General features: G+C 32.5%; 1 protein-coding gene across 1 annotated transcript in view; it reads right to left on the reverse strand.

Annotated features, from left to right (window-relative positions):
• Positions 1-27,580, reverse strand: part of COL21A1 (collagen type XXI alpha 1 chain) — a 245,391-nt gene that overhangs the window by 2,104 nt on the left and 215,707 nt on the right. The window contains exons 21-29 of the mRNA XM_051997183.1: positions 25,852-25,905; positions 21,469-21,540; positions 14,925-14,960; positions 13,516-13,560; positions 5,859-5,891; positions 3,794-3,940; positions 3,630-3,684; positions 3,222-3,422; positions 2,079-2,156 (exon numbers count right to left, since the gene is read on the reverse strand). Of these exons, the coding sequence (XP_051853143.1) occupies positions 2,079-2,156; positions 3,222-3,422; positions 3,630-3,684; positions 3,794-3,940; positions 5,859-5,891; positions 13,516-13,560; positions 14,925-14,960; positions 21,469-21,540; positions 25,852-25,905 (721 nt within the window). The remainder of the gene's footprint in view (positions 1-2,078; positions 2,157-3,221; positions 3,423-3,629; positions 3,685-3,793; positions 3,941-5,858; positions 5,892-13,515; positions 13,561-14,924; positions 14,961-21,468; positions 21,541-25,851; positions 25,906-27,580) is intronic.

The raw sequence follows: 27,580 nt of genomic DNA on the forward strand, positions 1-27,580 counted from the left end.
AAAGAATGGCCCCCACCTACTCTTTGTACAAGTCCTGATGTGTTGTATAGGAAATGACGATTCTGAAGCAATGGACAATAGATTGGTTTTGGACTATCTCTTGGCTGCTGAAGAAGATGTATGTGTGACTGCTGTTTACATACTCTCCTTCTAGGACTTCTGGCAATCTTTTACAACACAATGTTGATTCATATTGTTTGTTATACCGTTAATTGGGTGAATAATTCATGTTTGTTACACCACATCAAGCCTGCACTGACTGTGGGGAGAGTCATCACTAATAGCCTCTGTGTTGTTGCTATGTGCTTGTGTAATACTTCCAAGCTGATGGGTTTGTGCATAATAAGACCCTTGAGCCCAGAAACCTGCTAGCAACCCCCACTTCCCTTTGGTGCTTTTCATCTCCCTTCCTGAGATGTCAGGGAGGGCGTGATTATCTCCTTTTTAGTGCTTTCACCTCCCTTCCTGAGAAGTCAGGGAGGATGTGATCACCTCCCCTTGGGGGCTCTGACCTCCCTGAGGAGTCAGGGATGGCATGATCACCTGTGTTCAAAAACAAAAGAAAGTGGGAGATGTAATGGGCTGAGGCTTGAGTTGATGCACTGAGGTCCCAAGCACATGAGGCTAAATAGTAATTGGACCATACTCTATTAATATATAAGCTTGGAGAAAGAATGGCCCCCGCCTACTCTTTGTGCAAGTCCTGATGTGTTGTATAGGAAATGACAATTCTGGTGGGTGGAGGCAGGGGAGTGAAAAAGGAAGGGGAGGAGAGCTCAGCCCTCACTTGCTCTGCTAGCTCTTTAGTCAAAAATCCTTGAACTCATTTTCCTTATAAGGAAAATTAAACGATATCTAAGCTTCTAAACCTAAATCTATGCTCCTATGATTCTGTAAGTCATTGAGGCATTTCATAATAAATCAAGATAGTTGTATTAAGGTACAGACAGATAAATATTTTTATTATTTCTTAATAAAAGATCTAATATATCTGAAATATATAATTTCTGTTATCTGTTTATTGTTTTTGTGCATCCCAACTTATTTTCAAAATTCGGTATATTTTTTAGGCTAATAATCAGTTGTTCTAGCACTAATCAAATTATTATATTCAACTCAAACGTGGCTTCATTAAGCCACAAAAATTTGTCAGGGATACAGAATTGCACATTCTCAGAGTTAGATCCAAAGGTCATGATCTAATTTCATAATACTTAAAAGTGAATCTTTTTTCTACAAAAATAACTTTCAAGTAGTCATCTAGCCTTCACTAGAATACCTTTAGCAGTCCAGAACTCATACTCCCAAAAGCTGCCTATTCCTCTCTGAAGAAATCAAGGTTTAGATTGGTTAGACACCAGAGAAACCACTCTACAAACTAGATGGCAGAATTTTTTGTTGTTCCATCGTTTTTCAGTTATATCCAACTCTTCATGACTCCATTTGAAGTTTTTTCTTAGCAAAAATTCTGGAATGGTTTGTCATTTTCTTCTCCAGCTCATTTAACAGAAGGAACCTGAGGCAAATAAGATTGAGTGATTTGCCTAGGGTCAGTCAGCTAGTAAATGTTGGAGGTCAGATTTGACCTCAGGAAAAGGAGTCTTCCTGACTCCAGACTTGAAGCTGTATTGTTGTTCAGTCATTTCCAACTCTTTGGGACCTCATTTGCAGTTTCTTTCACAAAGATATTGAAATGGTTTGTCATTTCAGATAAGAATCTGAGGTAAACAGAGTTAAGTGACTTTGCACAAGTTTACAAAGCTTGGGAGTGTTTTAATCCAGATTTGAATTCATGTCATCCTGACTCCAATCCTGATACTCTACCCACTGTACTACCTAATTACCCTTGTGGCAGAATTAGCTAGGTATTAAAAAATAACTTTGAAAGATGCATGAAAGACCTTTAGATGATAAGAAGCCAGTTCTATTAAATGTATTAAAATGATAAAATGATAAAATTTCTAAAGTACTTGGCAAATCTTAAAGTACCATATAAATGTTGCCTATTAATATCACTTGTTATTAGTGTATTCCTAAAACAAATATGCAATACTTATTTGATGTATGTAAACTCTTACCTGGAGGGCCTGGGGGGCCTTGTTCTCCAGGATGCCCAAAGCCTTGGTTACCTTTTGCCCCATTTCTTCCTGGTTGTCCTACAGAATAATAAATTATTATCTTTCTTTAAAAAATCACTCAAGTTTATTTGTTTGTTTGTTTGGGGGATGGGGCAGGATGATAAAACATATGCCTGGAGAGAACAAACTACTATTATTTTTTCAATAAACAGTCTTGCAATCTACCATTTTTGTTTATTCAATTTTATTTGCAATGAACATCAAATGCAATTTTATACAATTACTTATTCAAGGATAGTTATTGGAGTAAATCAAAGGCCCAACATGAAATTAGAATTATAGAAATTGACTAGTGGTTTTATGTTGTTTTTTGGAACCCCAAAATTTTCTCTTACTACTTCAATGAAGAGAAGCTCAAAAATGTTTGTATGATTTGGAATGGAAAGAGATGAAAGGAAAATAATTGCAATTAGTATAGTATGTCTATTAAATCCTACAAGACATAAAGAACATTACAAATTAGTAAAAAATGGTGACCAGTTGAGAAATAGAAAAGTTAAAATCTGAAAAAAAATGAAAGGGAAGATGCTTTTTTGATAAATATTAATCATGTGTATGATTCACTATGAAAACCAGAAAAAAAAATCTTAATCAAAAGTAAAGAGTAACTCAAACATTTTCAATCTTATGATTTCACACAGCTCATAACTTTAGTCTTTCTAAAGAATTTAACCAGGAGGATACAAACCTTGATGTTTTTTAATATGTTTCACAGAAAGTTGAGATATTTTTAAAATGTATAATAGTAGAAAAGGGAGAAGATAGGAACTTTATTCTAGAGATTTTACAGGGAATGGATTAATTTTTATTCATTTAATAGAACAAAAAGAGGCAGAGTAGCATAGCAAATGGAGAGTTAGCCTTAGAACCTTGCTTATAAGTCAGTTCTAAGTTTTTCTTTTGACATATAAATGTTATGTGACCCTGGCCAAGTCACTTTGTCATGCTCTAGGCAACTCTCTATAATCATTAGTTACATAGAAAATGCCATCTTGCATTTATAGTTTCCTTTCCTGGAAATTCCTAATACAATGACAACATAAATTCAGTCTTTCTTCCTGAATAGTAAAGCAAATGAAGTACCTTTTAGTCCTCGAGCCCCTGGATGTCCAGGAGTTCCCATTAGTCCAGGAACACCATCTCTTCCTGGCAAACCAGGAAATCCTCTTGGACCTTCTGGGCCCATTGGACCAGGTGGCCCAGGAAGGCCAGGGGAACCATTTTGAGATTGACAGTGGTCACAGTTTTGTAATCTTCCACTATGAAGTAAGACTGGTAACTGGGCTAAAAAAAAATAAATAAAATCAAGAAATGGTCTTAAGTGATTACTAGGTATTATTAGATTCTTCATTTCAAACTCTTTTTTTCATTAAAAAAAAATAGTAGTTCTTTATGTCACCAAAAATGACTCTTTTCCTACCCTTTTCCGAATAATATGTTTTATATTTATGCCAGTGAGGGAATACTTTCTTTAATATATTTGATACTTACCTCTCAAAACATCTGTGCAAACTTGCCGTATGAATTGCTCTGAAAATTCTCTCCCCTGAATCAGACATATTTGTGTTAATGTTTATTTGTAAGTTACTTAAAAAGCAATAAAGAATATATTTTAAAATATAGGGGGAAAAAATCCCCAAAGAAACAAAACATACTGGTTTTCCATCTAATCCAGGAGGTCCTCGAGGGCCTGTTTCTCCATGTGGTCCTCTTGGACCAATAGGGCCCATTAAGCCATCCATCCCTGATTCTCCTTTAGGCCCACTGGCACCTCTACTTCCAGGGTCTCCCTTTTCACCCTTCTAAATCCAAAGAGAACAAAACAAAATCTTAAGTACTGTATAAGAGATAACTTATAAGATACTTCAAATAACAACAACAACATGATATATTTAAAAAGTAGGCTAAATCTGTAAAACACAAATCTTCAAAGGAATTTAATTCAAGTTCATTTCCAATTAGTATTGGTTATAAAAGAGACAATTAGCTTTGCCCATAATTCAGACTGCAAGCTCTCTGAAAACAGAGACTACTTACTTTGTACCCAAAACAATGATTTTTTTCTAATTTACCACTTATATGGCTATTTGATTCAATGAAATGAGTTCTCCTTTTCCTGTTGTCTGAATTTTGATAATCTGGGTTTTTAGGACTTCTACCATGAATCAATAGGATTAAGAAAAAAAAAAACTCATTCATTTCTAATATTCATTGGAAATGATTTTTTTTCTAATTAACATAAAACTTGTAAGAAAAACAATTGGCCAACACCTTAAAAGAACAGTTTGTGAATTTTAATTATTTGTTCAGTGGATTTAGTTATCTACTCTCTCTCATTAATACTTGTAACAATTTGATCAGAATTTACTTCATATATTTACTCTGAAGATAGTTTAAATAAATAATTGATAATACTACTGAGATAAAAAAATGTGTAATATAGAAAATTCTAAATTGTGATTTTTCTTTTCTCAACCTTATCAATGTATCTTAAGAACATTTTTTCAATTTAATAATGTAGATGGATAAGAGAAATCCATCATTTCAATTAGAAAAAGTAATTCCAAAACTTCGCAAACCATATGATTATATCAATACATGTATCAATATCATAAAAAAAAAACCTTCAAGAGGGTACAGCATTTACTATATTTAAAGTAACTAAAATGTCCATATTGTTTTACCTGCAGATTCCATTAATAGACATACCCCAAAGAGCTCCAAGATAAGAAGAAAGATTTCCTTTACCACAATATTTATAGCAAAACTTTTTTGTAATATCAATGAATTGTTTTTTTTTAAATGTTGATTTGGAAATGGATAAACAAACATTTATGATACATGAATGTAAATGAATGCCCTATAAGAAATGACTAAATGTATAAGAACAGAGACATATGGAAAATTCTATGAAGACATTAATATACTCTATAGCTATAGCAATGTAAATGGAAAGAAGCACAAAGCACACACACACACATACAATTAAAAGCAATTAAAAGTAAATGTTAGAAAATTATAATGATGAAAATATGGCTCAAAAGAAGAGAAATGAAAGGATCCATTAAGCCCTATCCTTTGGCAGAGATCTAAAATCCTACAAGCGTATATTGTACATATTTTTAGAATTTTTCAATGTATTGATAAGTTATGCTGATTACTCTTTTTTTTCTCTTTAAAAATACAATTTGTTATATAAACTCACTCTCTGGGAAAGAAGAAATTGTAATGATGCAAAAAATACATCAATTAAAAGAGCAACTTCAAGAGGCCCCCATCATGGTGGTCTTCTTGTAGAAAGCATAATAATGTTATTATCGTGATCTAAATAATAGTCCAGTACTCTCCCTATTTCTTTTTGCAGACATTCTTTGTATTTTACCAGATGGAAATAAAAACAATTAGCTATTACTGCTTATACCAGTGATTTTTGTTCTTTAATGGGTGAAATTAATTAAATTAAATTATTAAAATAAATTGGATGAAAACAGATTCCCACATGGAAATGGAATCTGACCAGTATTTTTAAAGCAACTTAATATCAATGAGAATAAGGACAAATGTTCTCAAAATTCAATGAGAAGCAACAATTTTTTAAATTTATCCAATATAACATGAAGGTTGAGTGCTCAAATTTCAACAGTTACAAGGCAGTGATAATGTTCATTGAAGATTATCAAAGATAACTTATGAGGGAAATTAAGTTTTTAAAGCACATACCTCTCCTTTTGCTCCAAGATGACCTGGAATTCCCTAAAGAAAAAGGGAGAGGAAAAAACTATTTTACAATGCAAAAAAAGGGAGAGACAGAGAGATTCATGTATTCAATTTAGTTAATGTATAACCACTAATGTCAATTTTATTTTTTTATGTAATTCCAAAATTTGTTTGAAATTATAGCATTCTCTCTAAAATTTACATGAAAGGATAAAAAATGAAATGATATATTTATGAAATTTTTTACAACCTCAAATCACTCTGTATTATAATAATAATTATTATTAAAACCAAAATATTTCACAAAGCACAACACAGTTGCTCAAATCATCTTCCTAATCCATAGTTCTGATCCTTTCTCCCCTTCTTAAATAATATTAAATGGCTTCATATTGCTTTGATTTTTTTCACAGTCATTTCAGTCATGTCCATATCTTCATGACACAATTTGGAGTATTCTTGGTAAAGATATTAGATTGGTTTGCTGTTTCCTTCTTGAGCTTATTTTACAGATGAAGAAACTGAGACAAACAGAGTTAAGCAATTTATGTCTGGTTCATACTGCTATTAAGTATCTGAGAGTATATTTGAACTTAGGTTTTCCTGATTCCAAGCATAGCCAACTATGCCACATGGCTGCCCTTTATTCCCTTATGTTTATATGGACCTTGCATTGCCCTGTCCCACTTAAATCCAATTCATTTGTAAGTCAAGACCTTTCTGGTATCATTGGTTCTCTTACAGAAGGAAGGACAAACAACAACAATAACAATGTGGACAGGCTTTTTTTTCCCCTTTCCTTTGTTTTATACCCAAATCTGAGCTATCTAGAGTGTTGAAAGAGGGTTGGAGAGTAATGGGAATAGTATTAGCTGTCACACAGAGATTACAGAATGGACTGCTTGTCAGGTACATATTACTAGGTATTAAATGAGAATGAATCAAAGAAGCATTTATTAAGCATCTACTAATGCAAAATAAAAGAGCCATGTTCAGGACTAATGTGTTAAATATTGAAAGTGAATGATTTTCTACACTGACAATCAAAGACTGAGTCTAAAAGAACCTAGGCTAAGGGAAATGTTGGCTGAGTAAGTTTTCACTATCATTAAGACAGCTTCTAAAACATTGTGAAGCTATAAGATCAGCTCTTTACTCATGGGTAGATTCTACCTTATAACCTTCTATTAATGGGGATCACAATCCTTATTTCATCTAATAGTACAAAATATAAATGTGTGAACCTAGCACTTAAGGTTCTTTATAATGCAGTTCTCAAAACTTGATATTTCAGTGCTTCATTTGTTGCACTTTATATTCCAGTCAATTGATATAATAAGTTATTCTACAAACTTAGCATGTCTAACTGTGCATTTGCAGCTAAAAGGAAGCAGCTAGATCACTTAGTGGATAGAGGTCTGGGCCTCAGTCAAGTGAGATCTGAATTCAAATATGACTCCAAATAAATATGGCCCTAAGCAAGTCACTTAACCCTGTTTGCCTTAATTGCAAGAAGAAGGAAATGGCAAATTGGATAATATGGTTAATGGAATTATGAAAAATTAGACATGACTAAACAAAAAAACAAAATTCCGGCAAAACACTTCCTTTTCATTTCCTTTCAGAATCCTTCAATGCTCATATACTGCTTTCTCTTCCAACTGAATGGACTTTTTTCCTCCTTATATTTAGCTACTTCCAGAACCTCCTGTTTGCCTGTTTGATTTCAAAACTCATATTATGCTTATTTTTGATAGGTTACATGTGTTTACACTCTTCTACCTCTCCAGTAGAATGTAAGCTCTTTGAGAACAAGAATGATAGGATTTTTTTTTTTTTTTGTCTCATCAGTACCAAGAAGTCACTGACTTCAAATCTCTCTTTCTACATATGAGGAAATCCCAGAAAGTTTAAGTGATTTGTCCAACATTACATAGGTAACAGCTAGGATTAGTATTACTCCAAAAGTTAGCATTGTTTCTATTAGCTAATGCTACATTTCAGTGAGATTCTTAGTCTAGGAATATTTGGCCCACATTCTGTATAATATAGAGGCTCCAGTACTTAAATCATACCATTAGCTACTAAACAAGGTGGTTAAGGTAATCAATTTGCACAGCATACTCCATCAAAAAGGAGGGACATTGCCCATATTGCCCATAAGCAGGAAGGAGAAAACCTTAACTTCTTGAGTCATAAACAGCCTTAGATCATTTACTTTAACCCAGACATTTAGCCTTGATAGGATTTATCTATGACTTCCACATATGAATCAAATGTGAAATTGAAGATAATATAAAAGGTCAAGAAAGTAATGAAAAATACTGATTTTTCTACCTTTTTATTTCATCAGCATTGCAGGCATTTAGTTCAAGTTCAAAGGATCAGAATTTAACTATTTCATAAATATATAAATATTACTTAATTCAATTTTCAAGTAGCACATTCATATGTGATAGCGCATTATAATGAACTATAGCCTGAATTTCTCTGGGCATGCTCAAAACATTCTAGAGAAGCCCAGGCTACAAAACAAAAAGAAAGTTCTGTGGTGAACCCAAGATAGTGGAGAAAAGGCAGCGACTACCTGACTCCCCCAAACCTCTCTGAATACCTTTAAAATAATACCATAAAACAATTCCTGGGTTATCAGGGCCCACAAAAAGATACTGGGAAATTATTTTTCATCTAAAAAACAACTTAGAAGGTCAGCAAGAAAGGTCTGTTGCATTAGAGTGAGAATGGAACACACAATCCAGCACAGGTTACATCAACATAGCCCTAGACTTGCAAGCCAGGAAGAGGCCTTAGGAGTCACTGAATCAGCAGCTGCAGCAGCGGCTTCCAGAGTTCTCAGTCCACAGCTGCTAAGGAGGTGGAACAATTGTTCAGAAGAAGATTATAGGGATCTCTGCTAGCATTGAAAGAATACTCTGTAGCTTTTTCCATATTTGGATCTGGGCCAAAATCCTGGGTAATAGTCCTAAGACTAAGAAGAACATTAGCATACCATAGTTTGTGGCCCCAGTAGTGCAGGGACCTTCCTCACAGATCCAGGACAGAAAAGAATGGTTATGGTCACACTCAGATCAGAGCATGGTCTGGAGGCTTAGATGATACCACCTAGGAAGAACTGAAAACTTACAGGTCCCTATAAGTATCTCTGAAAACAACTGCACAAAAGCCTTGAATCTTGGAAAAGTGTATCTTCCACCCTGGAAACAGAGCTCTACCTTAACAAAGAGTTAAAAGTCAAGCAAAAAACAAAAAACAGGTTGAAAAAATGAGCATACAACAGAAAATTTTCTTACTATAGAAAAATATTTTGGCGACAAGGAAGATCAAAATTTACTCTCAGAAGAAGATAATAAAATCAAAGCTCCTACATCCAAAGCTTCCAAAAAATGAAATGGTCTCAAGCAATTGAGGAGCTCAAAAAGAATCTGAAAATCAAGTAAGAGATGTAGTGAGAAAATCGGGGAGAGAAATGAGAGTGATACAAAAAGATCTTGAAAAGAAAGTCAACAGCACAATAAAGGAGACACACACACACACACACACACACACACACACAAACACTGAAGAAAATAACAACATAAAAAAACAGACTAGATCAAATAGTAAAAGAGGTACAAAAAGCCAATGAAAAGAGTAATGCCTTAAAAAGAGGCACAAAAATTCACTGAACATACACACACACACACACACACACACACACACACACACAAATACTGAAGAAAATAACAACATAAAAAAACAGACTAGGTCAAATAGTAAAAGAGGTACAAAAAGCCAATGAAAAGAGGAATGTCTTAAAAAGAGGCACAAAAATTCAGTGAATAATTCCTTTAAAAGAATTGGCCAAATTAAAAAGGAGGTATAAAAGCTCACTAAAGAAAATAATTCCTTAAAAATTATAATTGAGCAGATAGAAGTTAATGACTGTTGGAATCCTTACAAACTGCTAACTCATTAGAGTTATTGATCTGATCTTACAAGAAGATGTTTTAGGCCAGAACCTGAAACAAGGTACTAAGTAGAACTAATTAGTACAATGCTTGTGTTTACACCTTTACTCATCGGAGTTCACAAGTATGCCAGATTCACAAAGTAAACTTTGTAACTTTGTGAATTCATACCTCCTTTGAAGCTCTTTGGGCCAGAGAGCACTATGGGAGAAAACCCATAATCCCATTCTCTCAGAAGAGTCAGATATAAGGCCAGTGAAGAGAGATCTATTCCAGAATATTTTCCACTTGGCTGGCTGGTGGCAGAAGAGAGTTCAGCTGGATTGGAGAGGAGCACTCTGGTGCAGACACAGAGCACTTTGGGAGATTGAGAGCCAGAAGCCCTCTCTTGGAGGCAAGGCAGATTCAACTTGGAGCTGGATTGAAGGCTGAAGAAAGCAGAGGCAGAAGCAAAGGACAAAACTGCAAGAGTCTTGGAACCAAGCAGAGAGATAGACCTCTAAGCTAACCAGGCTATATTAGAGACAATAAAAGATCTGAAATTTTATCAGCTGGTTGCATTTCAGAGAAAACTATTCTGCTTATTTTAAAAGAACAAGATCACCACAAATGACTTTATAAAAAAGTATGAGAAATGAAGAAACAGTAAAATAAAACCAATAGAATGAAAAAATAGAAGACAGAAGAAAAAATGCAGAAGACTGCATGACTTCATATGTATAATCTATATTAAATTGTTTGCCCTATTAATGAGGGGGATTGGATAGGGAGGGAGGAAAGGAGAGAATATGGACTCAAAATTTAAAAACAAATGTAAAATTGTTTTTATATGTAATTGGGGAAAAATAAAATAATAATTAAAAAGAAAGTTCTAAATATTTCTTATATAGCATCAAAATTAGTTTTGACAGCTTCATTCAATAACAGATATTTTCTCTCTTTTTTAAAGCTGTAATTTGACTTTTATTGGTTTAAGAAACAGCCTCTTCTCAAGCACATCAGCATAATCTCAGTAATTTCATCTAGCAGTTATAGGTTAAGGTCTTGCACAGGTTCAGAAAGCAGTATATGTCAAGGGTGAGAACTTGAACCCAAACCTTTCAGTCTCCAAGACCTAGTTCTATATCCACTATCACACTCTGTAATATATTTTGATTGTGAAAAATCTAAGTGGAGAGAAGAAATGAGAGAGAAACAGGCAATAGTCATGCCTATTATAAGCACAAAAATAAGTGAATATAAACTATGTTCTCATAACTTTAAAAAACAAAACAAATTAATTTGTAAATGGATTAAATTTATAGGGAAAAAGTAACTCAGTAAGAAATATTCAGTAGAGTGAAGTATCTGTCTCCTTCCTCCTATATTTCATCTCATTCTGCAGCAAAATTTGAAAACATGTTTACAGGCTAAGAAACTTGAGGATAAGCTTTATCCTACTGTAGACAAAAAGCACACAAGATTAAGTTAAGAGAACAGATAAACAAGGTTGATGTACAGTATTACAACTAAATTGCAGTGGGAAATGAAAACAGCTGTCAACTATGAATACATTTTAAAAAGAGAGATTTATACTGAATTTGTAGGAAAAACATTCACTTGGATTTGATATATAATATCATTAAGGCCAAAAAGAACCATATGTGGAGGACTTGGTAAACTGACAGGTATAGAAGAATTCAGCTCCTGAGGAGGATCAGCTGTTCTGTTCTCTAGTGACCCGCCACCCCAGCCAGGGATACTAGCCGGTCTGCATACTATTGGAACTTAACAACTAACTGAGTCATTTCGGTTTAGGCTCTAAAGAAAAGCAGTGGGACCCAGAAAGAAATTTATCGCCATTTTCCCACAAACCTTGGACAGTTTACTATTAGGGAGCCAAAACCTGCAGGAACACAATCTCTTCTTTTTAAAAGCAGATCCTTCTACAACTTTCTCCCTCCTCATTTCTCCCTCTTGGCTTCCCTGGTCTCCAGCTTAAAGTCCTACCTTCTGCAAGATTTTTCAAGATTACCTTAATATAAATGCCACCATCTTGTTGTGATTATTTCCTATTTATTATATATGTGTGTATCATTTATATGTATATGTGTATATACATATATTCGTATTGTGTACAGACCCCCCCACACACAAACACTCACATTTATTTATTTATTTGTACATGCTCATTTGCATGTTATCTACCTCATTAGACTTCGTGCTTTCTAAAAGCCCAGGCTGCTTTTTAACTTTTTTTGTATAGCTACCACTTAACACAGTGTCTGGAACACAATAGGCATTTAATATTTTTTTTTTTGGCTTGACATCTTATTTTCATTGAAAGATATATGGTGAAAGGAAGATATATTTAAGGAGTAAACAGTAGACTGCTGAACAGCAGTCACAGCTGATATATTGATAATTATCCTGAGTAATCTGAACTGTGCTAAACTACCAGTTGCCACTATATGGAATTAGACCAGTGGTTCTTAACCTAGAGATGTGTTGAAGCCAATTTGATACATATTACAGAACCAATTGTTAAATTTTCAGAGTAAGCATATTGATAACTGCTACAAATAAAGAGCTGTCTTCTTGTATTTTGAAAGTCTGGATTTAAGAAAGTGATAGAGAAAACATTAATAATATAGATTAAAATAAAAATGCATTGTGCACATTTTTCCCTGAAGATGTGTTTATTAAACATTTTCTGTCATAGGTAGCATGGGTACCCATGGGAAGCATGGGTAGATTTTAAGCAGTTTATAAACTTGGCTGGGAAAAAAAATGCAATTATTTTCACTAATTTCTAATTGAAATTTAGAGCTTCTTTTAGCAAAACATGTATTAGAGCAAGGATCTAATGTAGATCCTTTAATAGATATTATTTATATAGAACTTTAAGGTTTGCCAAGCATTTGATCTTATTTGAAGGTAAAGTTAAACTTGATTATCCCATTTGAAATTCACAGCAACTCAAAAGAGTAAAACACCATTTTACAGCTGAGGAAACTAAAGTGAGACTGATTAAGCAATTTATTAAGGGACACACAACTAATAAAACTGAGAAGCAGGATTATAATTTGGTACTTCTAACTCAAAGAATAGTGTTCCAATCCTCTAAAAGATTAATGTGGGAACTCATCTCTCTGCAGGTAGTGCCATATTTGGGAGGCAGGATGTCATGAGGGAAAGAATATTAAATAGGAAGAAATACCCCAGTTATGCAGTTTACTGTCCCTATGACTTTATTCAAGCATCCTCAGTTTTCACTTTCTCATCTATAAAAGAGTTGAACTAGATGATCATTATGGTCCCTTTCAACTCTTACTTTCCTTTATAATTCCATGCTTCTCTTTCCATAGGTGCTGCCATTCACAGTAGGCAAGTGAGTTATCTTTGTCTTCAGTAAATGACTCCAAGACGTGGGTGGTTTCTTTACTCTCAAGAACACATATAAGGGCAAGCAGAGCAATGAGACTTACAATCTACAACAAATCTACAACCCACACAGCAGGAGTTACTCCCTGCTCCAGTAAAACAAACACAACACACATTAGGATGTCATCTATTTAGTATCCACAATTTTATGTTTTCTCATGTTTCAGACAAATCAATATATCTAATGTTAAAATTATCTTTATTTTTAGTTAGACATACCTATTAAAAGGAAAAACATATTCAGTTCTATTGTTTCTTTTAAAAAATACCTGTGGTCCTGGATCCCCTGATCTTCCATTTTCTCCCTTTTGACCCTTAAAAAGAACATAATGCATTATTAGCAAATATGTGAAAATCCTTTTAATTTTACATTCTATAAATTAATAACATATTAAATTGAACATTTCACAAATACTATATGATCAGAATCAAAGTTCTTGCTATAGGTTTTGTAAAGTGTCAGAAGATAAACCCATAGAAAAGTTCACAATTTAAAAGAATAAAGAATGAAGATTGAACTAAAGATGATATAGAAAAGGTAGGAAATAAAAACTTAGGGGAAAAAATAAAGCACATTGGGGAATTATCTAAATATGAATTCTTAGACAATTCAGATGCTCAGCAATTCAAATCTCTGTTGCCAAATAAACATTAATGCTTTAAACTTATAAATTTACTTTTAAAAATTAGGACTGTGATTTAATTCATGTTTCTAAAGAGGAAACTTCCTTTGCCAAAAGCAGATTTGGTACCTTCTCTTTAACTTATTATCTTAGAGATTATCTGAAGGCATTTTGTGAATTTATTAAATCACTGAAAAATTTGTCCCAAATGCATTCACAGGATCATATCTCATAAAGCAGGCAAGTGCAGAAAATTCAAAGATTTACATTTAAAAGGTAATATTTTAAATTCATCAATAAAATTTTTTTAAAAATCTTTAGTAGATACTCTGAAAGATAAAACTTTTAAAGTTCTTAAAGAATAATAAAAATTTACCAAGAATTCTAGATATTTCCATCCTAACAAGGAAGATCTTTTCAGTTTTTATTTTTAAAATACTTATCATCTCTCATGAACTTCTTAATGTTTTTCCCTTTTCCTATGCATAATTTTGGGGAGAAGTTTCATTTGTTTACCTAAGTTATTTGTTTGCCTAAATCTTTAAGAAAAACTTTTAAACTAGTTTAAAAAATTTTATGTGGAATTAAAAAAAAATGTCTGTATAGTGGATATTAGGATACTAGATTGAAGATATAGATGGAAAAAATGTATTTTTAAATATAGATAATGAATGAAAATCAATACAATTTGTGTATGAGCATCTTTGACATAAAAGTTATACTCCATAAAAGGTTTATTTTCAGTCAAATAGGATATTACATTCCTTTATCATGGTGTAGTAGATAGGGCACCAACCCTGAAGTCAGGAGGACCTGAGTTCAAATCTGGTCTCAGATACTTAACACTTCTTAACTATGTGACTCTGGGCAAGTCACTTAACCCCAACTGCCTCAGGAAAAAAAAAAAAAAAAGTAGTACCTAAGAGATGGATATGGAAGGGAAGACCAGGAAGAATTAGTAAGAACATAGGAGTTAATTAGAAAAGAGAAAGGCAGAGCTGGACATTGATTATGTTATTAATCTTAAAGGATGGAAGAAGTGGAAATCAACATACCTGAGGACCTTTTTCACCTGGGTTTCCACTGTCACCCTGTAAAATATTAAGACATTGGTTAAGTTTTCGTTATAACCAATCTGCAAGGGTTTGTTTTTGTTTTTGTTTTAGGGGGGCTTTTGGTCTTTAAAGAATATAATGACCAGGAATAATTCCTGAGAATAATTTTAACAATGACAATAACAAAATATACAATTACTTTAGAAGTATAAATTTATAGATAACATTATAAACTTGGATATATCTGGTTAAACTTAAAGGAAGTACAAGAAACTTCTATTTAAGAATCTAATTCTTTCCAGGCACTGTGCTGTGTCCTACAGGTAATACCTGATTTTCACAGTGGAGGAATCTGAGGCAGATAGTGAATATATGAAGTATTCAGAGTCATAGAGCTAGCAAGTATCTGAACCTGGACTTGAACTCAAGTCTTCCTAGCTCAAGAACCTGTGCTTCATTTAATGTGCTAACTATCTACATGACAAAATTTCACAAGAAGAAACAATATTTTATACACTCATATAGGAACTATATATTTATTTATTTATCCATTCTTTCATTTATTTATTCATTCATTCATCTATTTATTTGTGCTTTTTTATTTTTTTATTTCCCCGAGGTTAAAGAGAAAGCTTTTTAGTAAATCACAGAGAATAAAATGTTCAAACATTTGAAAAATAATTGTTTTCCAATTTTTTCCAATGATTCCAATTGATAAAATTAATTGATGGTGATTTCTTCCATCAATATCAATGAGCACTTTCTTTGCATTTAATGGACTTCAAATTTATCTAGGAGGTGATAAGGGATTAAGTGACTTGTCCAGGGTTTTAGCCTGAAATGGGTCAGAATTGGTGGAGCACCAATTCAAGTCTGGATTGACTATCTACTCTATTATGGCTTTGTCATCAAAAAATTATATGCTCTTTTTAGTGATACTCTTATGATAAACCAAAGAAATAAAAGATAAAAAGACTCATATGTTAGAAAATTATAGCAGCTCTTTATCATTACAAAAAACTAGAAGCTAAAGAAATGACCTTCAATTTGCTAATAGCTGAACAAATGATATTTGTGATATTGAGTGTGATGGACCGATATTGTGCTGTAAGAAACAATGAAAAGGACACTTTCAGGGAAATTGGGAAAGGCTTGTATAAACTGTTGTGAATGTATTGAATACAAACAGAAAAACAATTTATATTAAAACATGTATGCAACAAGAACAATAACACTATAAAAACAAACAACTTTGAAAGACTTGAAAATTCTGATCTATTCAATGACTAATCACAATTTCAGCATACTTAAGGTAAAACATCTCTAAAGAGAGAAATAGTGGTGTTGAAAGAGACACACTTTTGGACATGCCCAGTGCAGCAAACTGTGTTACCTCAATATGAATATTTGTAAGAAGTTTTGCTTTTCTTTCTTTTGTTTGATGCAGGGGAGGGAAAATTTCATTAATAGAAAAATTATTTTAATATGTATTCTAGGAAAATAGTACATTTCATATTGTTTCCCTTAATATCCTACTCTGATGCTTTTCTGTATCACTAGTGGCATTGACTTTTCAAGGCCTCACCATCAAAAACAAGCTCCAGAAGGATCTATCAGACTGGAAAGAATTCAAAGATGGATCTAGTGAAGAATATTATATTTGGGGAGTATGCTAGCTAATACAAGAATCCTCAATAGGTCCTTTGCAAGGTGAAATTTCAGGCTACAACAACCAACAATGACTCTTACATCAAGGGGAAGTTATAATATGCTTCAATGGAGACTGTATCCATTTATATTCATGAAGTATTAAAGAAGGTTGACATTAGAGAACTGAGGATTTCAGCTCAATATGAGGTAAAACTCTTGAACAATTTAGTGCTGTCCAAAACCAAAAAGGGCTCCCTCACAAGTTGGGAATTTTGTTCTGTTTGAAGTCTTCAAGATGAATAAACACTTATTTGGGATAATAGAATTAGATGAGGTTTAAGAGGTCATCTTGTCCATCATGCTCCTAATCAAGAATTCCCTTTACAACATATCAGACAATTGGAAAATTTTTACTGCAGGAGAAGACAAGTAGATAATGAAGTGTCTAGAATGCTGGACCAAGAGTCAGGAATCTTGGATTTGAATCCTGCTTTAGAAATTTAGTAGCTATGTGAGCCCAGACAAATCATTTAGACTTGAGAGGTCCCAATTTCTTCATTTTGGGATACTAATAGCATCTATTTCCCAGGATTGTTGTGATAATAAAAAAAGACATAATTCTTGGAAGTATTTTACAAATAGTTTTGGAAGTGTTACATAAAGATTCTACATAGGCATTTTAAGATGACTTCTGAGATCCCTTGATTTTCAAATCTAAAATGTTAGAGTCAAAAGAAATCTATGATGATCAATCCAAACTTATAATTTTATAGAAAAGGAAATTAAGGAAGGTTTCACTCAGGCTTAGGAGCACGTAGCTATTTAGAAGTAGAACTGGGATAATGTTCTTCTGATTCTCAGGCCAATTTACTTAACATTCTGCCATCTCTAATTTCAGGATCATATCATTTTAGATCTGGAAGGCCTAAAGTTTATAGAGTCAAAATCTTTAATTTTACATGTGAAGGACTGAGACTCAAAGAGGGAAAAGGATTTGGCCAAAGTAATACAAGTATTTAAAGGCAGACCTAAGATTTTAACCTTGGTCTTTTATCTCCAAATCCAAAGTTTAAAAAATGCAACACTGTACTGTATAGTATCAGTATATTGTGAAGTCTATGCACCTTATGCAAAAAAAAAAAAGTATAATGTATGTAAAAGGGAAAAGATTCTGTAAGAACTCTTCTGGGCAAAAATAGGCTAATAATAATTTCTGAGTTTTAATAAATATGATCTAAATAGTTCCACTGCTGCTATGAGATGCAATCAGTCTTTCTGCAGGAATATGAAAGTCCTGCCAAGCAAACCCCACTGACACCAGATAGCCTTTAATCATCCCTGGAGGGATCCTGCCCCAGAAGTCTCTTTAGGAACTTTATGAGATCAGGAAAAGAAATGTGACCCTCCTCTGCCCTCTCTCTTTCTAAAACTAAAGTCCCTTTCCCAAAATTTTCTTTGGCCCTCAGGAAACAAGGAAAAATGCTTGCCAGAAATACACAATCACACTTAAAAAATAACATGTGTCATGAAATTAAAATCAACTCATCCAAGTCCTTTGTAGATTTCATTGTTTTGTTGCTGTTGCTGTTGTTTTATGACAATTTCTGTTTTAGTTCCATCTCCACATTCCTAATTTTCAATTATTTGCCCACCTTTTTCTACTTTACTTTCCCCTTTAGTATCTTACCTGTATAAGTACTTTAGTATACTACCTGTATTATCTTCTCACCTACTTAGAAATCTTTCTGGATTATTTTTGTTTCTTGTCATTTTCTAGTCTAAAAAAATAAACTTTAACATATTTTTAAAAGATTTTACTATAAAAGAATTTTTATACAAGACAGTTAATTACAATATTTATGCATTTGTGGATTGCTACAAAATGCAACATATTTTTTTCAAATATTTCTCTGAAATGCGTGCGATCGCAGGAGGGAAGAAAGGAAGGAAAGAAGGAAGGGAGGAAAAAAAGGGAGGAAGTGATGAAGAGAAGAAGGAAGGAAGGAAGGAAGAAAAGAAAGGAAGAAGGAAGCAAGAAAGGAAGGAAGGAAGGAAAGAAAAAAGGAAGGAAGAAGGAAAGTGAAAGATATACAGAAAAACACTTCCTGATCTCTAAGAACTTAAATTCTATCAAAAAAATACATATGTGTAGATGTCTGCACATGGATGTACATGTGAGCACAACAAAGTCTAAATTATATTTTTTAAAATGTTATGGAACCCCATAGATTAGTTTTTTTTCCAAGTGTCTATGAAATTACAACCCTTGATTTCCTCAAAAGTAGAGAAGGTTTCAGTTTTGTTTTTGTGTCCCCATGATCTAGCACAGTCCCTGGCACATACTAGAATATAATGAATGTTGTTGATTTTTTATTCACGAGGAAAAGCTTTTTCATTAGAGTTCAGATTAAGATTTAATTTCAAATGTTTTAAAATGTAAATCAGATTCTATCCAAGCTCATAGGACATAGGATGAACCAGATATTTGGACTGTCTTTCTCCCTCTCCTTCCCCCCATTATTTTGGCCCAGTATAGGAGTTGAGAGTTCAAATTAAAAATCATTTGAGAGTACAGAGCTCCAGCTGGCTGGATATATTCCAGAGAATCCAACATGAATCTCTGAGGACTGAAATGATTAATTTAGGGAAACACACCATATAAAATATATCAGTTTTATGATAAATACATAGGTATCTGCAAAAGATCTGTGTGTCCAGGACACTAGCCATAAATGAACATATATATGATCAATATTCTTTAGAAAATAGAGTTTTATTTTTTATTCCTCCTCCACTCATATCTCTTGTTTAATTTGATACTATAATCTCACCTTCGGTTTATTCTAAATTAGCTTCAATAATAGGCCATCTGAACACACAGAAAATTTATATTCATAATATTAACTTACTAATTTGTTAAAAAGGATATATCTTTATAACTTAATATATAGTAGACAAAATATTTACTTGTTGGTTTTATATCTGATAACCCACAATGTTTTTCCGACTTCTATAAAGATCATCAATGTGAGTAGATTTTTTTTTTTAATAACTCTTACTGTTTGAATTAACTACATAATTTTACTCATCCCTCTACTTTGTACTTTAGAGACTTGGTCAAAGCAACTACCTTTTATTTTACTTTTATAACTACCTGCATGTAAATAATATTTCAAAATAACAAGATAAATAAATATTAAAATAATGATAAATGTTAGAGTATATGTGGGAAAATGGGGACACTAATGCATTATTGGTGCAGTCGTGTAGAGTCTTCATTCGGAATTTTGGAACTATGCCCGAAGGGCTATAAAATTGTACATACCCTTTGATCTAGCAGTCTCACTACTGGGTCTGTATCCCAAAGAGAGTATAAAAGAAGAAAATGGCTCACATGTATAAAAATGTTTGTATCAGCTCTTTTTGTTGGCAAGGAACTGAAAATTGAATGGATGCCCATTAGTGGGGAAATGGTTGAATATGCCGTGGTATATAAATGTCATGGAATATTATTGTTCTATAAAAAATAATGAGCAAGTGGATTTCAGAAAAGCCTGAAAAGACTTATATAAACTGATGCCAAGTAAAGTGAGCAGAACCAACACAATATAGCATGCAATAAAAACAAGATTATGTGATAATAATCAATTGTGATGAACTTGACTTTTCATTAATGGGGTTATTCAAGGCAATTCCAGTAGACTTGGGATAAAAAAATGACATCCACATCCAAGAGAGAATTATGAAGACTGAATGTGGATCGAAGCAAAATGTTTTCATCTTTTTTTGTTTGTTTGCTTTTTTCTTCCTCATATATTTTTCCCTTTTGATCTGATTTTTCGTGTACAACATGAACAATATGGAAGGATTGGACATATTTAACTTATATCAGTTTGGTTGCTGTCTTGGGGACGGGAGAAGAAAGGGAAGGAGAAAATTTTGGAATACAAAGATTTACAAAAATGAATGTTGAAAGCTATCTTTACATGTATTTGGAAAAACAAATTATTATTGGGAAAAATAAATAGATAATTTGGTATAAATATGCTTGAGAATTCATGTTGAGGCATTGTATCACACTGCTGAATACTTATTAAGAACTACTTAAAAGATAGAAGGATGGAGATAGATTTTTTTTTTGGTTTATTTATTCATTTATTTTTGATGAGGCATATGTGACTTGCCCAGGGTCATACAGCAAGGAGCTGTTAAGTATCTGAGGCCACATTTGAACTCAGGTCCTCCTGACTTCAGGGCTGGTGCTCTAACCACTATACCACCTACCTGCCCCTTAGATTTATTTTTAAACTATAAATAATGGACAGGTTTTCAAAGGAATTTTTTTTAAAATTATAGAATAAAAATCAAAGTTTCTTTAAATTGTTTTAGAATTTGTTTAGAAATTTAGAAATTGTTTAGAAGATAAAAATTGAAGAGAGCTTAACCAAGAAAAGAATTTATAAAATGGCTGCAACATTATAAAGAACAAGAATACTGAATGACTTAAGAACTCTGACCAATGCAGTAACAAATTTAAATTACAGAGAGCCCTTAAGGAGGTGTGCTACTCATTTATTGATAGAAGGATCATGGACTCTGAGTACAGAAGAAAACATATACTTTTGGACATGGTCAATAAGAGAATATGCTTGGCATGGTTTTGCTATTTGTTATGAAGTCTCCCTTCCTCTTTTCTTTCCTCTTTCCTTTGTACCTTCTTTCTTTATGGGAGAGTGTAAGGAGACAAAATAAATGCTTTGTCAAAAAAAAAAGGCAAAACAAACAATAAATTCTAAAAAACAGAATGATTATATGTTAAAATGGTATTACTATATTAATTTTAAAAGGATTCATGAAAAGAGTTTACTAAAAAGAAATCAAGATAAATACATACCTTTTTCCCTGGTGTCCCAGGTAAGCCTGGGTATCCTGGTTCTCCTGGGGGACCTGATATTCCTTGTTCTCCCTTAGGAAACAGAATGGTTCCAATAAATATCATTTATATATTATGATGCATTCAGTCCAAACACTGCCTTTCCTCAAAATACTCCTATTTGAAATATGTTATTCACATTAGGTCTTTCAAAGTGACTGATGCATGTTGTACATATTACCTAGTAAAAAGAAATTAGAATTGTATTTTCTCATATCTATTTCTCTTAGTCAATCTAAATCCTAATCTCAATTATTTATGGCATACTAATCATAAATGTTTAATTTACTTATTTTAATACTACCAGTTTAAAATTTTTCTCTACTAAAATCCTAAAGTGCTATATTATTAAAGTTTTAGCAGGTCATGCCAAATACATGGTAGAGCCTTCAATTATGATCCTGACTGCTGAAGTACTACTAGCGAAACGTGGAGAGGTATATCATCAGAAGGTCACTAGCCATGTAGCTGCTTGTTTATTTATTTGTGCTATAAATGTCATAGAACTGGAAAGTGAGTAGATAACCATCGATTGGGGAATGGATGAACAAACTGTGGTATATGAAGGCAATAGAATATTATTGTTCTATAAAAAAATTGATGAACAAGCTGATTTTAGAAAGGCCTAGAAATATTTATTTTTAATAATGTTTAATTTTTTAAATACATGCAAAACTAGTTTTCAGCATTCACCTTTGTAAAATCTTGTTTTTCAATTTTTTTCTCCCTTTCTCCTCCCTCTAAACCCATCCCATAGACAGCAAGAAATCTAGGTTAAACATGTGCAATTCTTCTAAATATATTTCTATATTTATCACAATGCACAAGAAAAATCAGATAAAAAGATGAAAGAAAAAAACACTAGGAAAAAAAAAACCAAGCAAACAATTAACAACAATATATTCAATCTCCATTGCTCTCTCTCTCTCTCTTTGGATGCAGATGGCTCTTTCCATCACAAGTCTATTGGAATTTCCTCGAATCAGTTAATTGTTGAAAAGAGCCAAGTCCATCACAGTTGAACATCACATCATCTTGTTTTTTCTGTGTGCAATGTTCTCTAGTTCTACTCACTTCATTCAGCATCAGTTCATACAAGTCTTTCCAGGCTTTTCTGAAATCAGCATGCTCATCGTTTCTCATAGATCAATAATATTCCATTATAATATTAATATACCATAACATATTCAGCATTTCCCAACAGATAGGCAGCCTATCATTTGGGTTCTTCCAAATGATATTTGTTATTACTTTATGGAGTTTTATGAAGTAATCTCTTTGTACTTTAATTAGTATTATTCTAATTTAAAGTAATTTACTATCATCATTTTTATTATATTAGCAGAGCACAGCCATGAACTCTTGATAGGCCTCCAATTATTTAAAGTATTTTGTCATTTTTAGGAAGCATTTTAAACACATATATTTTTATATATTTTTTATATATTTTTCCCTTCCCCCCACCCCCTCCCCTAGATGACAGATAGTCCAATACATGTTAAATATGTTAAAGTATATGTTAAATCCAATATATGTATACATATTTATACAGTTATCTTGCTATACAAGAAAAATCAGATCTAGAAAGAAAGAAAAAAATCTGAGAAGGAAAACAAGAATGTAAGCAAACAATAACAGAAAGGATGGAAATGCTAGGCCTAGAAAGATTTACACGAATTGATGTTGAATGAAATAAACAGAACCAAGAATACATTGTATATAATAGCAGCAAGAATGTATGATGATCAACTATGAAAGATTTGGTTCTTCTCAGTGATTCAGTGATCCAAGGCAATCCCAATAGACTTTGGATAGAAATGCCATCTGCATCCAGCAAAAGAACTATGGAGAATGAATGTAAATCAACACAATGAAATGTTCACTTCTTTTTTTCTGTTTGGTTTTTCTCTTCCATGCTTTTTCCTTTAATTCTGATTTTCTCTCCCAACATGATTCATAGAGCAATGTGTCTTTAAAATAATTAAATAAATAAATGAAAAGTAAAACATTATTTTTGCTATGAATACAGAAAGCTTTTTGAAGGCTAGCAGATATTTTTATAAGATATGTCTGTTTCTCTTAAGAAAGAGCCCTCATTCATGAAATTATAGCTGTTGATATCCTGAAATACTTTATATCATTGTATCTCAAAAGATGAGTTCCCTGAGAGGAGAGATTGCCTTCGCCTTTTTTTTTTTTTTTTGTATTCCTAATTCTTAGCAAGGTGCTCCAGTCATAGTAAATATTTGTGTAATTATATAGTAAATATTTGTGTAATTATATATTGTTGACTTATTGACATTTTTATTGTAGTTTAAATGCTATACATTTCCTTAGAAACATCACCCACTTTGCTTGTTCTGTTCAGACTTCTCCCTCATTGGAGATAATATAAGTTTATTGTTCATATGTATCATAAACCAGGAAGTAAAAGGTAACTTAAAACCATCTGTTTTAGTTTCCTCATTGTACAAATGAGGAAATTGAGATCCAATGAGATTAAATGATTTATACAAATTCAAAAATATATGCCTCAGTCTCTTTATCTGTAAAATGAGCTAGAAAAAGAAATGGTAAGCCACCCCAATATCTTTGCCAAAAAATCTCCAAATGTGGTCACAAAGAGTCAGATATGACTAAAAAACAATTGAACAACAGCTTTTTACTCCAGATCAATTCTTTATTCACTCCATTAGATGTTGCCATATTCAATTTTTACTTCCTTTGTGAATCCAATACTGGTTCTCCCATCTTGAAGATAATTCACTTTTCTCTGAACCTTCTTATACTCTATATTTTTCTTAGTAATTTAGAATATTTTATTTTTCATTATTTAATTCTGAAATGTCATAGAAATGTCATTGTTCCTAAAGACTGATTGCTTTAAGGATAGTGATCTATCATAAGGATTTCTGTATTTCTTAGATATTAAGATATAGAGTCCTGGAGCATAATAGTTACATAATAAATGTTTGGAGTATTCAAAGAATATATAGATATTATTGTGTTCTAGCTTCCTGTCCCCTTTACTATCAAATTACTTTGCACTGTGTAATTATTTTTCCCATACTGATATCATTAAATTAACATCTAGGCTAAGGATTTTTCTTGTATAGCAAGATAACTGTATAAATATGTATACATATATTGGATTTAACGTGGATTTTAACATGCATTCTCTCCATCCCTGACCTTTTAATGATTTTCCATCATTAAAAATGATCTTCTCTTTCTGACCATAAAAAGCCATTTAAATCATTTTATAGGAGATATTTTTTGCTTCTCACTATAAGTTACATGTATATCTTTTGACGAGTTATAAGATTATAGCACCATTGAGATACAGCTGGAAGATATTCTACAAGTAATATAACTCAACTGCTTCATTTTCCAATGAGGAAAACTGAGGTCCAGAGAGGCTATGATTTTTCCAAGTTCAAACAGGTAAAAAAGGCAAAGCTGGGATGTGATCCCATGTCCTCAGTCTTTAAGTACAAATCTACTGAATCATATATTTAAAAGATAAGGGAAAGCACCCTGAACCATCTCCAGGATATTTAATTGAATGGGTATAAATGCCAATTATATTCTGCTCAACTATCTTCATAACCATGGAACCAGACTCAGAGTATGCCAATTCCTTAGACCTTCTGCTTCCACTTTTTTGTACTGAGGAAGTTGATACAAATTAAAAAGTCCATAAGGAAGTCTTTGAGCTATGGAAAACACTTGCTGTTACTTATTGTTTATATCCCTACAATTTAGCAAAATGCCTGGTACATAATAAAGTTGTTGATAAACTGATTGCTAATGTGATCCAAATATCCCCATAATGAACAATGACAGCCCACCATTTGATGTGGGGAAGATAAAAGTAACTAACATATTTTAGCCTTGAACAAATTAATCCTGAAACAGCCTGATCTGTAGAATCCTAAGTGTGTTTGTTTGTTTCCAGTGGCATAGAAAGAGACTTATGAGTAGACCAGAAAAAACAAAAACAACACCAACAACAACCACAAAACCATCAACATTATTTGGTAAATGAACTCAAAAGTAAATTACTGCTGATGGTGGGTCAATAATATCATATTCACCATTATGCAAATAATAGCAAATGACCAAAACAGAAGCAAAATAACCCCATATTGATTATGATTATTTGTTTTGTTTATATTCATAATCACTGTACTAAAATAATTCCATATACTAAAAAAACAAAAGAAAAGCTTTTCACCTTCATTACATTAAGACCTTCTTTATTTAAAAAATAAAAGAAAATGGTATTTGTATTATGATTCACTCTGAAGCATTTCCAAATTAATTAGCCAAAAGCAAAATTACCTTGATCCCAGGAGGTCCAGATATTCCTTGAACTCCAGGTTCACCTCTATTTCCCTATTAACAGAGTATCAAAAAGGGTTATTTTTTGTTTTTGTTTTTTGTTTTTTGGAGGTTGAAACAATAAACTTAAGTCATGTATATTAATTAAAAGTACTTATGAAGATCTGTTAGAAATAATTTAAAACATGAAAACAAAAAAGTGAATTGAATGTTATTCAGTTTGGGAGGCTACACAGTTTTTAGTCACTTTAAAATAAGACATGATTTCCAACATTCTTCAAAACTAGTTAGAGCTGGCTTCTCTATACCCTCTGAATCCATATTCATTTTCTATTTTCCCTCATCCTTGATTCTCAAAAACTATGGCTTGTTAACACCTCTATTCCTAAAATGTTTCACTCAGAACTAAAAATTATACTCCAAATATTGCTTCACCTGAGCATTGGGACTATTACCTCTCTCTCAGGATGCTGGATGCTGCATTAGTACAAACTCAAATTGAATTATTATTTTTTTTTACATATCACATTATTCATTTATGTGTCCTCAAACACATTTGTTGAATAACATAAAAACCCAGTATAATACTGCTGTCATTTAATATGATGATTCTTCTTATTGCCCCTAAGCATTTTAGTTTAGGCCAGTGCAAGCCTACACTAGCCATATTAAGTCTTTCATTCTCACATAATTTGCTTTCAAGTAATTTTTTACTTTTCCTAAATTTTATTGATTATTGAACATTGAATATGTATAACATTCCTCTAAAATTCTATCTTGTTAACTTTCCACAATTCCACTCTATTGAGCTCTTAATGGATTCTACTTCTATTATCAAAAATATAATCTATTACTCCCAGTTCAGTGTTCCCTGAAAAGTTAATATTCATGCCATTGACAGTTTCTTCCAAGTAATTTCTATAAAATCTCAAAGAACAAAATCTAAGTTTTTCAGGAGATACTTCACTAATGACTCCCCTCCAGAATGACATCAAAGTTATTTTCAATGTAATGAAATAGAATTACATTATCTTCAATTATGTATAGAGATAGAGTGCCTTTATTGGAAGCTGAAATACTCCCCCTACCAATGAGGATCAGCACCTTCTCTGCAGTTAATTGAGATGTCTATAGCACAGGTGAGAAATTCTTCCAAGTTTCTCCCTATCAACACTCCCAAGTGCTACAAAAATAGATCAAACTGTAATTAAGAAATGTTTAACAAAATAATTTTAAAATATAATACATTGCAGATAATGCTAACTTGTGCTTTATTTAAATCAATATGGGGCATCAGGGATCCATTTCTATTTGAGTTTGATATCACTAATCTAGAGCACCAAGATAAAATTACTTGGCCAGGATCACATAACTGGTATGTATCTAGTATAAAACTTGAACCCAAGTCTTCTGGCTTTGAACCTAGCTCTTTTTTTCCACTATGTCACATTGTCTCTTCAAATAAATACTAATGAATTTGCTGTTACATTTCCAGAAGATAATTTGTAACAAAATATCTCTAGTCCATTCTAATTCATAAATTACTGGGGTCCTTTATGACAGGCAAGAGATCCACGGGCATAATCTAAAATTGCAATAGGATAATTATATACTGAGAGAGAACAAACCAAATTAACAGATTGGATGACAATATTATCACACCGAACTTTTATACTGTATCAATTTATATGCCTCAGTTGTGTTTTAGGTCACATGATTTGATCCATGA

Source organism: Antechinus flavipes, chromosome 4 (genome assembly GCF_016432865.1).
Source record: "Antechinus flavipes isolate AdamAnt ecotype Samford, QLD, Australia chromosome 4, AdamAnt_v2, whole genome shotgun sequence".
NCBI classification, from domain to species: Eukaryota; Metazoa; Chordata; class Mammalia; order Dasyuromorphia; family Dasyuridae; genus Antechinus; species Antechinus flavipes.